This window comes from Falco naumanni, chromosome 5 (genome assembly GCF_017639655.2).
Source record: "Falco naumanni isolate bFalNau1 chromosome 5, bFalNau1.pat, whole genome shotgun sequence".
Taxonomy (NCBI): Eukaryota; Metazoa; Chordata; class Aves; order Falconiformes; family Falconidae; genus Falco; species Falco naumanni.
Window position 1 is genome coordinate 71,896,372 of NC_054058.1, and position 13,848 is coordinate 71,910,219.

General features: G+C 61.6%; 3 protein-coding genes and 1 non-coding gene across 4 annotated transcripts in view; 3 read left to right on the forward strand and 1 right to left on the reverse strand.

Moving 5' to 3' along the window:
* The first annotated feature begins 416 nt into the window (after positions 1 to 416).
* LOC121089615 (calumenin-like) lies at positions 417 to 3,889 on the forward strand. The gene is made up of 4 exons (XM_040596979.1): positions 417 to 1,171; positions 1,499 to 1,559; positions 2,292 to 2,491; positions 2,810 to 3,889. The coding sequence occupies exons 1-4, from the start codon at positions 1,043 to 1,045 to the stop codon at positions 2,912 to 2,914; spliced, it is 495 nt and encodes a 164-aa protein (XP_040452913.1). The 5' UTR covers positions 417 to 1,042; the 3' UTR covers positions 2,915 to 3,889.
* A 1,343-nt stretch (positions 3,890 to 5,232) lies between these two features.
* LOC121089371 (ultraviolet-sensitive opsin-like) lies at positions 5,233 to 9,708 on the reverse strand. The gene is given in 5 exon segments (XM_040596573.1): positions 5,233 to 5,794; positions 6,454 to 6,693; positions 7,155 to 7,207; positions 7,498 to 7,910; positions 9,605 to 9,708. Coding segments are annotated over 5 exon segments (933 nt in total). The 3' UTR covers positions 5,233 to 5,671.
* On the forward strand, positions 8,821 to 8,892 carry TRNAP-AGG. Its single transcript has one exon. It is a non-coding gene; the product is annotated as a tRNA-Pro (tRNA).
* A 1,291-nt stretch (positions 9,709 to 10,999) lies between the features above and the next one.
* The window catches only part of LOC121089372 (filamin-C-like), a 28,718-nt gene continuing 25,869 nt past the window's right edge, over positions 11,000 to 13,848 (forward strand). The window contains exons 1-2 of the mRNA XM_040596574.1: positions 11,000 to 11,158; positions 11,227 to 11,374. Coding sequence (XP_040452508.1) covers positions 11,000 to 11,158; positions 11,227 to 11,374 — 307 coding nt within the window. The remainder of the gene's footprint in view (positions 11,159 to 11,226; positions 11,375 to 13,848) is intronic.

Sequence of the window (13,848 nt, forward strand, 5' to 3'; positions counted from 1 at the left end):
TCCAGGGGAATCCTGAAGGAGTCTGGGGCAGGATACTGGGGCCCCGGGGGGGTCTAGGGCAGGATACTGGGGTCCGGAGGGCGAGTCCTGGGCGGGGGGCGGGTCCAGAGCAGGACACCGGCACCAGGAGCTCCGCGGGCGCTATGCCGGGGCCTCACGCTCCCTCACTGCACGGCGTGCTGCGCATGCGCCACGCGCGGCCGCACCAAGCGCGGGGGTGGGGCCAGAGCGGCGGGGCGGGGCCATGGGGCGGGGAGGGGCCAGCGGGGCAGGGGCGGAGCTCGAAGGCACGGCTTGGGCGGGGCGACAGCGCAGTTGCCCGGGCGACGGTAGGCGGGGCCAAAGGAGGGGGCGTGTCCTGCGCGGCGGCGCATAGAGCTGCTTAATCCCCTGCTTTTTGTCCTGGATGTAAACAGAGAAGGGAGGGAGCCTTTTTTTAGACCAGGCCTGGCCCTTGCTTAACTTGACCCCACAAGGATTCAGCTACGTCCTCCTCTATTGATATTTTTCTATAGGCTGACAAACAAAGCTGACTTTGGTATCCCAAAGCTTATCTATAGCTGTTGGCATAGCTGTATCTAGTGGCCATATGTGCCCAGATATTCCCACTGCGGCGGGCACTGCGTGATGTTTTGCTGGCTTTGAAGCCGCCCCGGCAGCGGGGACCAATATCCCCTTACACATTCTCCTCCAGAAATAGCTTGGGCTGAGCCTTCGGGCCCGCGCCAGCCAAAAAAGCCCTGATCCCTGTCTCCTGGGGGCATCTTCTCTGGGAACAGTGATATCCCACGGCCACTGGCAGCTCCTCCTCTTCCTCCTGGCAGAATCGGTGCGGGAGAGGCACGATGGCCACAGATACCTAAAATTCAGGCTGCTGTGGTGAAGAGTTGGGAGGTTGAGGTTGGGTTGAAGAGGTTGAGGTTGGGCTGGGTTGGTGGTGACCATGGGGCATCTCCCCCCCAGCCCGAGCTGACCCGGGGCGCTGCCTCTTTTTTTCTGCCCAGATGACCCGGACCCCGACGACGGGTTTAATTATAAGCAAATGATGGTGCGAGATGAACGGCGCTTCAAGATGGCTGACAAGGATGGAGACTTGACTGCCACCAAGGAAGAGTTCACCGCCTTTCTGCACCCCGAAGAGTACGATTACATGAAAGATATAGTTGTGCAGGTGGGTCTGCTGCAGCTGGTGATCTTGCGTGAGACAGTGGTGTTTATGGCAAAGAAGGAGGTGGAGAGGGCTGGAAATCAGGCTTTTCACCAGTAGCAGTCCTGTAGTGGGGTGGCCTCGAGCAGGTCAAGCAGATGTGGGTCAGGGATGGCCAGAGGCAGAGAGGATTGGCCTGTCTGTGTGGAGCACAAAAACCAGCTTTTGGGGTTTTTTTTGAACGTGTAGATGGCACCCTCATGCTTGCTGGGGCTGGATCAGTCCCAGTGAAGGGGTTGCTGTGGGGGAGAATTGCTCCGAGCCCAGCTAACCATCCTCTCCTGCCTGCAGGAAACCATGGAGGACATCGACAAGAATGGGGACGGCTTCATTGACTTGGAGGAGTACATAGGTGAGACACCAGTGCCTCACGCCGTGTCCCCTTTGTGTCCCCTCCTTGCCCTGTCTGGCAGGAGCAGCTGCTGGCATGTGCTTTCTCATCCCTGCTCCTCCTCCTGGAATTTCATTATCTCTCTTAACTTCCTAACTTTAGACCTGCCCTGCTCCTCCGTCCTCGCTGTGGGATTTCTGGGTTAAATCCCTCACCGGTGACAGGCCCTGGGTGCTCAGGGTGGGACAAGCAGCTTCCAGGCCCTCCGAGGGAAGGGAGCATCTGCTCCCATTCCAGGATTGTCCGCTCTTGAACGCGGCGGGGGCTGCCTGGCCCTGCCTCCTCCCTTGGCAGCGGTGGGACACCCAACAGCTGCCCTTTTTAACACCCCTTATCTGAAATGGCAAGCTTCGGCGGGGAGAGGGGCGGCGAGAAGCACGTCTGGCTCCAAAGTATGTCAGGAGAAATGCCGCCTGCTTCTCCAAACTGATTTGAAGCAGCGCTGTCAGATTTTGGGTGGGAATTTAGGGAAATAAGCGTAAAAGCTGTCCTCAAAGATGGAAAGGGCAAGCTCTTGAGAGGAGGACAGGGGGGCCTCGTCGTTATGCTCTTGGAAGCAGCAGCCCACACGCCAATCCTGGGGTCTAACCGGGTGCAATCCATGCTCCTGTGGGATGGGGGAGGCGTGCACGTGAGTCCCACCAGCATGGGATCTGGCAGAGGGGGTGTGCAGCCCGGTGCCGTGCCTTCCAGGTGACATGTACAGCCACGATGGGGACGCTGATGAGCCCGAGTGGGTGAAGACAGAGAGGGAACAGTTTGTGGAGTTCAGAGACAAGAACCGCGATGGCAGGATGGACAAGGAGGAAACCAAAGATTGGATCCTCCCTTCGGATTATGACCACGCTGAGGCAGAAGCACGGCACCTCGTCTACGAATCCGACCAGAACAAGGTGGGAACCTGCCGAGAATATTCCCCCTGCCCGATTCCCTGCTGGAGCTGGGCCCACAGCCTCTGACTTGACAGCTCAGAGAATTTCCTTTCCCCAAGGATAATGCAGATGCCCTTTGAAACGGCTCAGCACGTGCCTTCATTAAGCTGTTTAATTAAGAGGTGCCTGAGCACGCGCTTCCTACAGTGGTTTGGCTCCTCCTGGGGCAGCGCGCTTCATCCCTTGGAGGGTCAAGTGGGCTTTGCTGGAGCTGGAAAGGAGAGGAACGGAGCCGCCGTGGGGTAAATAATCGGAATTTCTGTCTCTGCTCTCTCGCAGGACGGCAAGCTGACCAAAGAGGAGATCGTGGAGAAGTATGACTTGTTTGTGGGGAGCCAGGCCACAGACTTCGGGGAGGCCTTGGTGCGACACGATGAATTTTAAGAGCTGTACAGAGAAAGCCGTTTCTTAAATAATTTATTTTTTACAGTTTCTGGGATTATCGTAAGAAACATTTTTCGCTACTGAGACTGTTATTTCAGGCGATGAGGTGAAACAAAACAAAATATCTCTTCCCGTCCTTTTTTTCCCCCTCCTCTTCCTTCTTCCCAAAGGGATGGGGACTCGCTGGTCTGAAAACCAACTCTTTTATTACGACACTTTGTGGGTTGTTTTGGTTGGAGTTTTTATCAGATTTTCACATTTTCACTTTTTCACATTTTATGGTCTTAACGAGTTCTGGTTTATTTTTGTATTTGTTTTCGTTCCATATGAAGTGAAACATGTATCCTGACAAGGGTAGAGCAATGGCAACGGTTCCCCCCTTGCCCTGCCTCGCTCTCTCCCCCTTGATTTGTTGGTATGTGCTCAGCTCTGCTCTTTTAAAATTACAATTTAAAAAAAAAATAACCAACAAAAAACCCCCACCACCCTAGAACAAGCCAGAGAACAATAGGGCCAAAAGGAAAAATAAAACCAGAGGTGAGTCATGCTTGTTTTAGACTGGGCTTTGCAAATCCAAACACGGTTCATCTGTCCCGTGGGGAGCTGTGCTCTCAGCTCCGCGCCTCTGGCAGGATTTGCAGGCAGCACTTGCCTGCGAGCTGCCCGTGCTTCTCCTGGCTCCCGGGAAGAGCTGGACTTGCAAAAACCCCCTAAAACGGCAGCAAAGCCTGGCCCGTCCTCCTGCCGCGTCGCCTCCCGGTCAGGCGAGCGCTGCAGGCTGCTCCTTATCCAGAAACGGGCGCGGGTGCTCCCTCCGCCAGCCCAATTAACGAGCCTGTTAATTCACCAGAGCCACACCGGTGCAGTGAAACTGATGGCAACTCGAGCCGATATAGTTTCCCTCTCTGTCAAAACTGCTTGCACGCTTCTGCAGCCCTGGGGCCTCGCTCAAAGTGCCTTTTATCACCCCAAAAATGCCACGAAGGAGGAATGGCGAGGCCAGCGCCTGGCTGGGCACGGGGGGATGCTCGCTGTGCTCCCGTCGCACCCGTAGCATGTCATTGTTCTTTCTGGATTTATTACTAATAATTATATTTTTTTAGTTTTTTTGGTCTTTTTAACCGTGCATTCGCTGCTTCGCCCAGGGACCTCTCGATTCCCTCTCACAGCCCGCTCACCTCGTCCCTGCACGCTCGGCCAACCCGCAGCAACGTGGATCCTGCTCTGGTGGCATCAGGCAGAGGTTGGTGCCAGCCACCCGCACCGAGGTGGGAAAAACACCCCGGCTTCTCCCTAAAATCGGTCTCCAAGGGTTAAAAGCGCGGACTATAACGTATATATACTCCTCGTATTTCATGTACCTTTCATAAAGTAATGTTTTTGATATAACTCAATGGGTAATTGGATAATCCCGTGCCAGACCCATGCAGTGAATGCGCCTTTGGCGCTCGCAGACTGAGCCGAAGGAGAGCACTGGGGAAGAGTCACCGACGTCCCCAGCTCCTTCCCCCCAACACCAAAGCCCTCGGCAGCTTCGGCACGCTCTGCTTTCTCCACCAGAAGGACTTGGAGCTCGTGGCTCCTTGGCGTTAACAACTTCAGACACTAATTTTGGTTCCCGGCGCAGGGTTTGCCCCGCGTTCCCCCCCTCTCCCCGCCCCACCGTGTTTATTCCTCCAGTATTTCTCCTCTCGGGATGATTTAATTTTTATCAATCTGGTGTAAACGGCGCTTGGCAGCCGTGCCAGAGGATTCTGTGGCTCAATAAACCTGTTTACATTCACCCCATAAGGCGGTTTGGGGGCTTTGCTGTGCGGCACCCGGCCCTCGCGACAGAATTGCTCCAGTTTTACCCCCAGAAATATGATGGGGGGTGGGGGTGGCCCTGCTCCGTGGCACGGTGCTGCCTGGATCAGCCCCTGGATCGCTCGGGATGGGGATAACTTAATTTGGAAGTGTTTACGTTTCCCGGGAAGGGCTGACGCAGCCCTGGCGGCCCCCCGGCATCCCTCCCCCAGCACAGGGCAACCCCAGACCATGGCTCCCCTCTCGCCATGGGCATGTCCCAGGGGGCTCGGCCAGGCCCCCTCCCTGCCCCACAAGTTGCACCCCAATCCCGGCACCCTGTGCCCTCGGGGGGCTGGGGGTGCGTGGGTTCTGGTTGAGTCCTGCCCTCCTGTCCCTGCTGCCCCACTGCTGCAGTGTGGGGCCTCAGCCCCATGGATGTGAGCCCAGCACCACCCTGACCCTGTGGATGGGAGCCAACCCCACGGATGGGAGCCCAGCACCACCCTGACCCTGTGGATGGGAGCCAGCCCCACAGATGGGAGCCCAGCACCACCCTGACCCTGTGGATGGGAGCCAGCCCCACGGATGGGGGGGCTCAGCCCCACACTAGCCCCATGAATGGGAGTTCAGCCCCACGGATGGAGGGTTCAGCACCAGCGCAGCCCCATGGGTGAGGGGAGGGGCAGCATTCCACCCCCCTGCCCCACCACTGCTTGTGTGTCCTGGGCAGGACAAGGAGCGGGGTCCTGCAGTGGCATCACTGTGGGATTACAGTGCCGTGGGGCTGAGCCACCCGTCCCCACCGACACGTAGACTGGCTCGGCATTGTCTTCAGACTGTGGTGGTGGTTTATTGTCCCACTCGGCACCTACATTCTAGGCTGGCCGAGGGGGTGGCCCTGGAACCCTGGGGCAGCTCCAGCCCCATAGCGAGGACAGCCAGGGGCCTGGGGCAGGTGCTGGCGGCTCTTCAGCTGGGGCTGACCTGGCTGGAGGAGACGGACGAGACCTCCGTCCTCTGGGCCGAGCTGGAGATGTCAGACTCATCTGTCATGGGCTTCCCACAGACCGTCTCCATGATGCAGGCGCGGAACTGTGGTGACGGGAACGCAGCCAGCTCAGCCTGGGGAGTCCCACATGTCCCCTGTCCCCATCCCCAGGACTGTCTTCCCATCCCTGACCCCGTCTCCTGTCCCCACGGATATGGTACCCACAGCCCTGGAGATGGCCCTGAGCATGCCCAGGTGTCCTCAGGTGTCCATCCCAGTCCCTGGGTGTCCCTCATACCCCATTGTGCCCCATCCCTGGGAGGTCCCCAGTCTGTTGGCAGCCAGGTGTCCCTGGTCCCTGCTCCATCATCGTCCCTAGACCCTGGGCATCCCAGGATGACCCTGGTCCCCATGTGTCCCTGGTTCCCAAATGTCCTTGGGCACCCTGAGATGTCCCCAGTGTCTGGGTGTCCTTGGGCACCCCTGTGTGTCTGGGTGCTCCTAGGTGTCCTCAGTCCCTGTGTGTCCTCATCCCCAGGTGTCCCTCATCTCTGGATGTCCCCAGTCCACTAGCATCTTTGGTGCCCAGTCCCTGGTCCATGGCCATGCCTTGTCCCTGTGCATCCCTGAATGACCCTGGTCCCCATGTGTCCCTGGACATCTTTGGTCCCCCGATGTCCTTGAGCACCCCTGGATGTCCCCAGCGCCCACATGTCCCTGGATGGCCCTAGTGCCCCCATGTCCTGAGGTGTCCCCGGGGCACCTGTTTGTTCATGAAGCAGTAGATGATGGGGTTGTAGACGCAGGCGCTCTTGGAGAAGAAGGCAGGGATGGTGACCAGGCGCAGGTCAAGGCCGTGGTTCCGGTTGTTCACCATGTACATGGCCAGGGCCGCGTAGGGCACATAGCAGAGGCAGAAGGAGCCCACCATCACCACCACCATGCGGGACACCTCCCGCTCTGCCTTCTGCGTTGTGGCCGACTCCTGCTGCTGCGCAGCCACCTGTGCCCGAAGGAGGGGGTCAGGGGCCCTGGCCAGGCCTCCTGTCCCCCTGCCTGCCCCCCTGCCTGGCCTTCGGTACAAGCAGCCCTTCCTACTTCCACCCCTCCTTCCCTACGTCCCTCCAGCCAATCCTCCATCCTGATGACCCTCCACCCCTCTTTCCCTCCCTCCCACCCTCCCTTTGGCCATCTCTTCTTCCTCCCTCCATCCTTCCACCCCTCCATCCCTCCATCTTGCCATCCCTCCATCTCTCCATCCCTCCAGCCAATCCTCCATCCCTCTCTCTCCTTCCCTTCATCGTGCCCACCCTCTACCCCATTTCTCCATCCTGCCATCCCCCCACCCATCCCTCCGTCTCTCCTGCTCTCCATCCCCCTTTCCCACCCTCCCTTTAGTCATCTCTCCTTCCTCCCTCCTTCCCTCCCTCCCTCAATCCCACTTGTCGTTGTCCCCCAGCCCACTGCCATCCTCCCGCCCTCGCACGTAGCGTGCGCAGCCCCCATGCTCCTCGTGCCTTCAGCCCCAGCAGACCATGGTGGTCACACCAACTCTCACAGCCCCACCAGACCATAGTGGTCACCCCAGCTCCTCCAGACCCACCAGACCATGGTGATCACCCCAGCTCCCACAGCCCCAGCAAACCATCGTGGTCATCCCCACACATAGCCCCACCAGACCACGGTGATCACCCCAACTCCCCCAGCCCCACCAGACCATGGCGGTCACCCCAACTCCTGCAGCCCTACCAGGACTGGTCAGCCCTACCTCCAGCCCCACCAGACTGCAGTGGCATCCCCCACCTACCTCCGGTGGCCCCCACAAAGCCCTCCAAGGAACACATGTGCTTGCCAAATACAAAATAACCCTGGGAGCTGGAGACAAAGACAGTGAAGACACTGAAGATGCAGGAGATGAAGCCGCTGAAGGAGATGTTCACCAAGATGTAGTTGAGAGGTTGCCTCAGCTTCTTGTACTTGACGGTGACCACCAGGACGATGGCGTTGAGAGGGGTTCCCACCGAAAAGACAAAGCCCATGAAGGCGGTCTGCAGGTAGAACGCCCACAGCGGGGCAATGTGATATTGGGGACCATCCCAAGGTCCCACTGAGGATGCATTCTTGAAGAGATAAAACTCCTGTCACCCGACATGGTGATGGGGCTGGCGGGGGGGTGTGGGGGGACATGGTGGTCCCCTGCCCTCCCCCTTCTGATATACCCTGCCCAGCCCCAAGCCACTTAAGAGCTGAGGGAGGGATCAAGGCTTCATCCTTGGACAAACTTGGGGATTAGGGGGGCTAATCTGGGCTGAGACCCTAATCAGCCTCCCTAAGCTGGGCCGAGCCGATTGCCAGGGCTCCTGGGCGATTTGGGGGGGACATAAGGGCCCCTCCCCGGCCCACCTTGGGGTTGGGGGGTCCCCAGGGATGCAGAGGGGACCCCAAGCTTTGTCCTGTTGACACTGAGATGTCCCAGCCCAGTGTGGCCTGGGTTGGTGCAGGGGGGAGGTTTGGGGTCCCCCAGGGGGGCATCTCAGGGGAAGGGCAGTGCTTTGGGGGTGCAGTGCTGGGGGTGCACTGATGAGGGGTCTGCAGAGGCGTGCAGGGCTGGGGGTGCTACACTTTTGGAGTCTGTTGTGGGGGTGTGCACTGCTGAGGGGTGCATGGTTGGGGAGTGCACTTCTGGGGGTGCATTGTTGGGGGGTGTGCACTTTTAGGGGGTGCATTGCGGAGGGGTGCATGGTTGGGGAGTGCAGTTCTGGGGGTGCATTGTTGGGGGGTGTGCACTTTGAGGGGGGCACATTGCAGAGGGTGTGTGCACTTTTGGAGGGGGTTGCATGGGTGGAGGGTTCATTGGGGGGCGCATTGTGTGGGGTGCGTGCATGGTGGGGGTGTGCGCTGCTGGGGGTGCATTGTTGGGGGTGTACTGCTGGGGGTGCATGGTGGGGGGATGCATGGCTGGGGGGTGCATGGTTGTGGGGTGCGCTGCCAAGGTCGAGGGGCTGTGCTCATTCGGTGGGCTGCCCAGCCAGTGGTGCCCCCCGTGCCCTCGCCCCATCGCAGCCCCCTGGCCACCGGCGCTGGCCACCACCCACCCGTGAGTAGCGGGGGGGGAAAAAAGACAGCGAGTGGCTCGTTGGTCTAGGGGTATGATTCTCGCTTAGGGTGCGAGAGGTCCCGGGTTCAAATCCCGGACGAGCCCAAACGGTTTTTCTTGCCCCCCCTGCACCGCTTTTTAGGCCCCTCCCCCCGCCATTGCGGGGCCTCCTCTGGGGGCAGGAAGGATGAGCACAAGCCGCTTAGGGGGGGATTAAGGGTGCTCGGGCCCCTCCCGGCTTGGGGGCACATATAAAGGAGGGCTGGGGTGAAGGGACAGCGGGCTGGGGGCACACCCCTGGTACCCACGCAGAGTGGGGGGTGCGCGGGTGTGTGTCTGTTCTGCGTGGGTGCCTGGGGGTGTGTGTGTGTGCACCTCTGAGGGTATCTGCGTGCTTGTGGGGGGGTGCACAGATCGGGGGGTGCCCACCCGTGTGTGTGACCAGGGGCACCTTATGGGTCGTGGCGTGGGGTGGGGATGGGGACAGAGAGGGGACACAGGGAGGGGACGTGGCCCCAGTGGGGCCGTACTGTGTCAGCCCGGGCTGTACTGGGTTGTACTGGGCCATATGGGGCTGTACTGGGTCAGGTTAGATATGGTCATGCTGTACTGTATACCATACTGTACCAGGCTGTACTGGGCCATACTGGGCTGTACTGTACTGTACTGGGTCATACAGGGCTGTACTGGGTCAGGTCCAATCTGGTCATACTGTACTGTATGGTACCAAACTGTCCCGCACCAGGCTGTTCTGGATTGTACTGGGCTGTACTGGGCTGTACCAGGTCAGGTCCCACCATACTGTGCCAGTCTATACCGTATGGTACCGTACTGGGCCATACGGTACTGGCTCAGACTGGGTTTATCATACCGTACAGCACCGCACCGCACCACGCCGTACCGCTCCGCACGGTGCCGCATGGTGCAGGGTCAGGCCGTGCTGTGCCGTGCTGTACTGTACTGGGGGGGCAGGTCGTACTATACTGTACCGGGCTGGGCCATACTGGGCTGGGTCATACCGTACTGTATCATCCCGTGCCATCCCCTCCCGTCCCATACCATCCATACCATACCGTCCCATACATACCCTACCATACCACACTGTACTGTCACGTACTGTGCCATGCCATACAGGAGCACACCATACCACACCATAATGGACTGTACCATACACACCATACTGTACCCTACCGTACCATACAATTCTCAGTGTGACAGTCACCTATAAGGTCATCACTCTCCCTGGTTCAGGAACCTCCCCAAGCCATCAGACAAGACCCATACACAGACCCCTCCCGCTGTGAAAGCTGACCCCCCCCCTCCCCCACAGCAGGGGCTGGCTGGGTCCTGAGGAGCACAGGGACCCAGGAGGTCTGGCTGCCACCACCCCCACCCCCGGGCCCCAGCCCCTGCCGCACTGCCCCCTTACGTGCCCTCTGGAGCCATCAGTAGGCTGCAGAGCGAACACTCCCGCAACGCATCCTGAAGCGGGGGGTAGGGGGGAAGTACCCCAGGGCAGGAGCGCTGGGGGAACTGATTGTGGGGTGATGGTATGGGACAGTGGCACTGGGGGCCATTGCTCCCCCTGAGTCCCTCCCGCCCATGGAACCCAGGCGTCGGGGAGGGCGGGGCCGCCAGGGGGGGAGGGCGGGGTCACCCTGGCAAGGGGGAACGTGGTTGCCAGGGCAAACAGAGAAAGCCACCCCTGGAGACAGCTGCCCCGTGAGGGTTCCAGGGCACAGGGTGCCCCACAGCAGAGCAGCAGAGCCGCAGAGCCATGGACCTCAAGGACTCCCCCGAAGAGGGTCCCCCGTGGAGAGTCGGCCAAGTCACGACAATCACACCAATATGGCTACATGCCGTGCTCACTTCATTAAACAAACAGGTCATATTTATAACTTAAACTGACCGCTCACCTGACTTTACACACAGGTGATTGGATAAAAGTCTCTGGGCCACGTGGGGTCCGTGTCGCTGACTGGTGGGCATGCTGCAGGCGCCTGACCAGAGTGTGCCGATGAGAGTGTGATGATTTTGCAGTCCTTGGTCCTTTAAATTCCCTCTACACTCCCCCTCTGTGGGCAGTGAGTGGGGCACCCAGGAACACCCATCCCAGGGATGGGCACCCTGGGATGGCCTCCCCAAGGGTGATGTGCACCCCCGGGGTTGGGCACCCCCGGGGTGATGGGTACACCCAGGGTTGGGCATCTACATGGATGAGTCCCCCCGATCCGTGCCAAGTGCCCCCCGAGCGGTGGTGCCCACCCTGTGCCCTTTTGTAGAACAGCTGCAGGCGCTGCAGGTAGAGCTGGCTGAGCTGCAGGCATTGCAGGCCACAGAGCTGGGAAAGCTGGAGCAAGCGCTGGAGCTGGTGCGGGCAGAGCGGGCAGCGGAGGGGCAGCAGTGAGGCAGCAGGCAGCAGAGGCTGCCCAGCTCCAGGAGGAGGTGGCCAGGCTGAAGGCAGATCTGCAGCACACGCTGCAGCTCTGCGCCCAGTACCAGCTGGAAGCCACCACGCTGCGGATCAACACTCACCGGAGGGACCAGCAGCACCAGGACATCACTGCCCAGGTGGCACGGCTCCAAGGTACTGCAGCATGGCAGGGAGGAAGCTATGGCACGGTGGGATGATGGGCATGGCACTGAATAATGGGCCATATATGATTTATTTAAAGAACGGTGTGCTCATTTTTATCTGAGGAGACCCTTATTGTTGACTTAAGGATTTAGTACATCCTCAAATGGGTGACATAGGGAGTGTACTAATTGTCCAGGCACAAGATATGTTAATGTTGTTAACTTGAAGATATATTAAATCCTTGAATGGGAGTGTGCTAGTTGTCCAGGCACAATATATGTTAATGTGTTCCCCCGAAGTTAATGAATAGACATGAGAGACTTGTATAAAGAGGGGGCTGAAAAGTTCCCTTGGCATACATGACTTTGGTGGAGTGATCCCCCATGCACCCAGCACTGCTGAATAAAGATAACCTCCGCTCGCTTGAATATTGGTGTCTGACTCTTCAACTCAGCACAGTGGGATGGCAACTGCAGTAGGCTGGTGAGCATGGTATAGTGGGTTGGTGGCCATGGCATGATAGATTGGTGGCCATAATGCAGTGGGACAGTGGGCATGGTGTGGTGGGATGGTGACGGGACACTGCAGCACAGGGTGCTGTGAGGCTGAGGTAGGGGTGCCATGCGGAGGAGCTACACAAGCTGCGGGTGGAGAAGGAGGCGAGGCGAGGAGCATCAGGCACTGTAGGAGTGACACCACTGCCTCTGCTGGCAGCTCCATAGGCACCACCGGTACCACCTCACAGACCCCCAGGACCTTCATGTCCCTGCCCTTATGCTCTCCTGGACATGGCCCCACTGCCCCCTGGCCATGTCCTGTTTCAGAGGCGAGGCGAGGCGAGGCGAGGCGAGGCGAGGCGAGGCGAGGCGAGGCGAGGCGAGGCGAGGCGAGGCGAGGCGAGGCGAGGCGAGGCGAGGCGAGGCGAGGCGAGGCGAGGCGAGGCGAGGCGAGGCGAGGCGAGGCGAGGCGAGGCGAGGCGAGGCGAGGCGAGCGAGGCGAGGCGAGGCGAGGCGAGGCGAGGCGAGGCGAGGCGAGGCGAGGCGAGGCGAGGCGAGGCGAGGCGAGGCGAGGCGAGGCGAGGCGAGGCGAGGCGAGGCGAGGCGAGGCGAGGCGAGGCGAGGCGAGGCGAGGCGAGGCGAGGCGAGGCGAGGCGAGGCGAGGCGAGGCGAGGCGACGCGAGGCGAGGCGAGGCGAGGCGAGGCGAGGCGAGGCGAGGCGAGGCGAGGCGAGGCGAGGCGAGGCGAGGCGAGGCGAGGCGAGGCGAGGCGAGGCGAGGCGAGGCGAGGCGAGGCGAGGCGAGGCGAGGCGAGGCGAGGCGAGGCGAGGCGAGGCGAGGCGAGGCGAGGCGAGGCGAGGCGAGGCGAGGCGAGGCGAGGCGAGGCGAGGCGAGGCGAGGCGAGGCGAGGCGAGGCGAGGCGAGGCGAGGCGAGGCGAGGCGAGGCGAGGCGAGGCGAGGCGAGGCGAGGCGAGGCGAGGCGAGGCGAGGCGAGGCGAGGCGAGGCGAGGCGAGGCGAGGCGAGGCGAGGCGAGGCGAGGCGAGGCGAGGCGAGGCGAGGCGAGGCGAGGCGAGGCGAGGCGAGGCGAGGCGAGGCGAGGCGAGGCGAGGCGAGGCGAGGCGAGGCGAGGCGAGGCGAGGCGAGGCGAGGCGAGGCGAGGCGAGGCGAGGCGAGGCGAGGCGAGGCGAGGCGAGGCGAGGCGAGGCGAGGCGAGGCGAGGCGAGGCGAGGCGAGGCGAGGCGAGGCGAGGCGAGGCGAGGCGAGGCGAGGCGAGGCGAGGCGAGGCGAGGCGAGGCGAGGCGAGGCGAGGCGAGGCGAGGCGAGGCGAGGCGAGGCGAGGCGAGGCGAGGCGAGGCGAGGCGAGGCGAGGCGAGGCGAGGCGAGGCGAGGCGAGGCGAGGCGAGGCGAGGCGAGGCGAGGCGAGGCGAGGCGAGGCGAGGCGAGGCGAGGCGAGGCGAGGCGAGGCGAGGCGAGGCGAGGCGAGGCGAGGCGAGGCGAGGCGAGGCGAGGCGAGGCGAGGCGAGGCGAGGCGAGGCGAGGCGAGGCGAGGCGAGGCGAGGCGAGGCGAGGCGAGGCGAGGCGAGGCGAGGCGAGGCGAGGCGAGGCGAGGCGAGGCGAGGCGAGGCGAGGCGAGGCGAGGCGAGGCGAGGCGAGGCGAGGCGAGGCGAGGCGAGGCGAGGCGAGGCGAGGCGAGGCGAGGCGAGGCGAGGCGAGGCGAGGCGAGGCGAGGCGAGGCGAGGCGAGGCGAGGCGAGGCGAGGCGAGGCGAGGCGAGGCGAGGCGAGGCGAGGCGAGGCGAGGCGAGGCGAGGCGAGGCGAGGCGAGGCGAGGCGAGGCGAGGCGAGGCGAGGCGAGGCGAGGCGAGGCGAGGCGAGGCGAGGCGAGGCGAGGCGAGGCGAGGCGAGGCGAGGCGAGGCGAGGCGAGGCGAGGCGAGGCGAGGCGAGGCGAGGCGAGGCGAGGCGAGGCGAGGCGAGGCGAGGCGAGGCG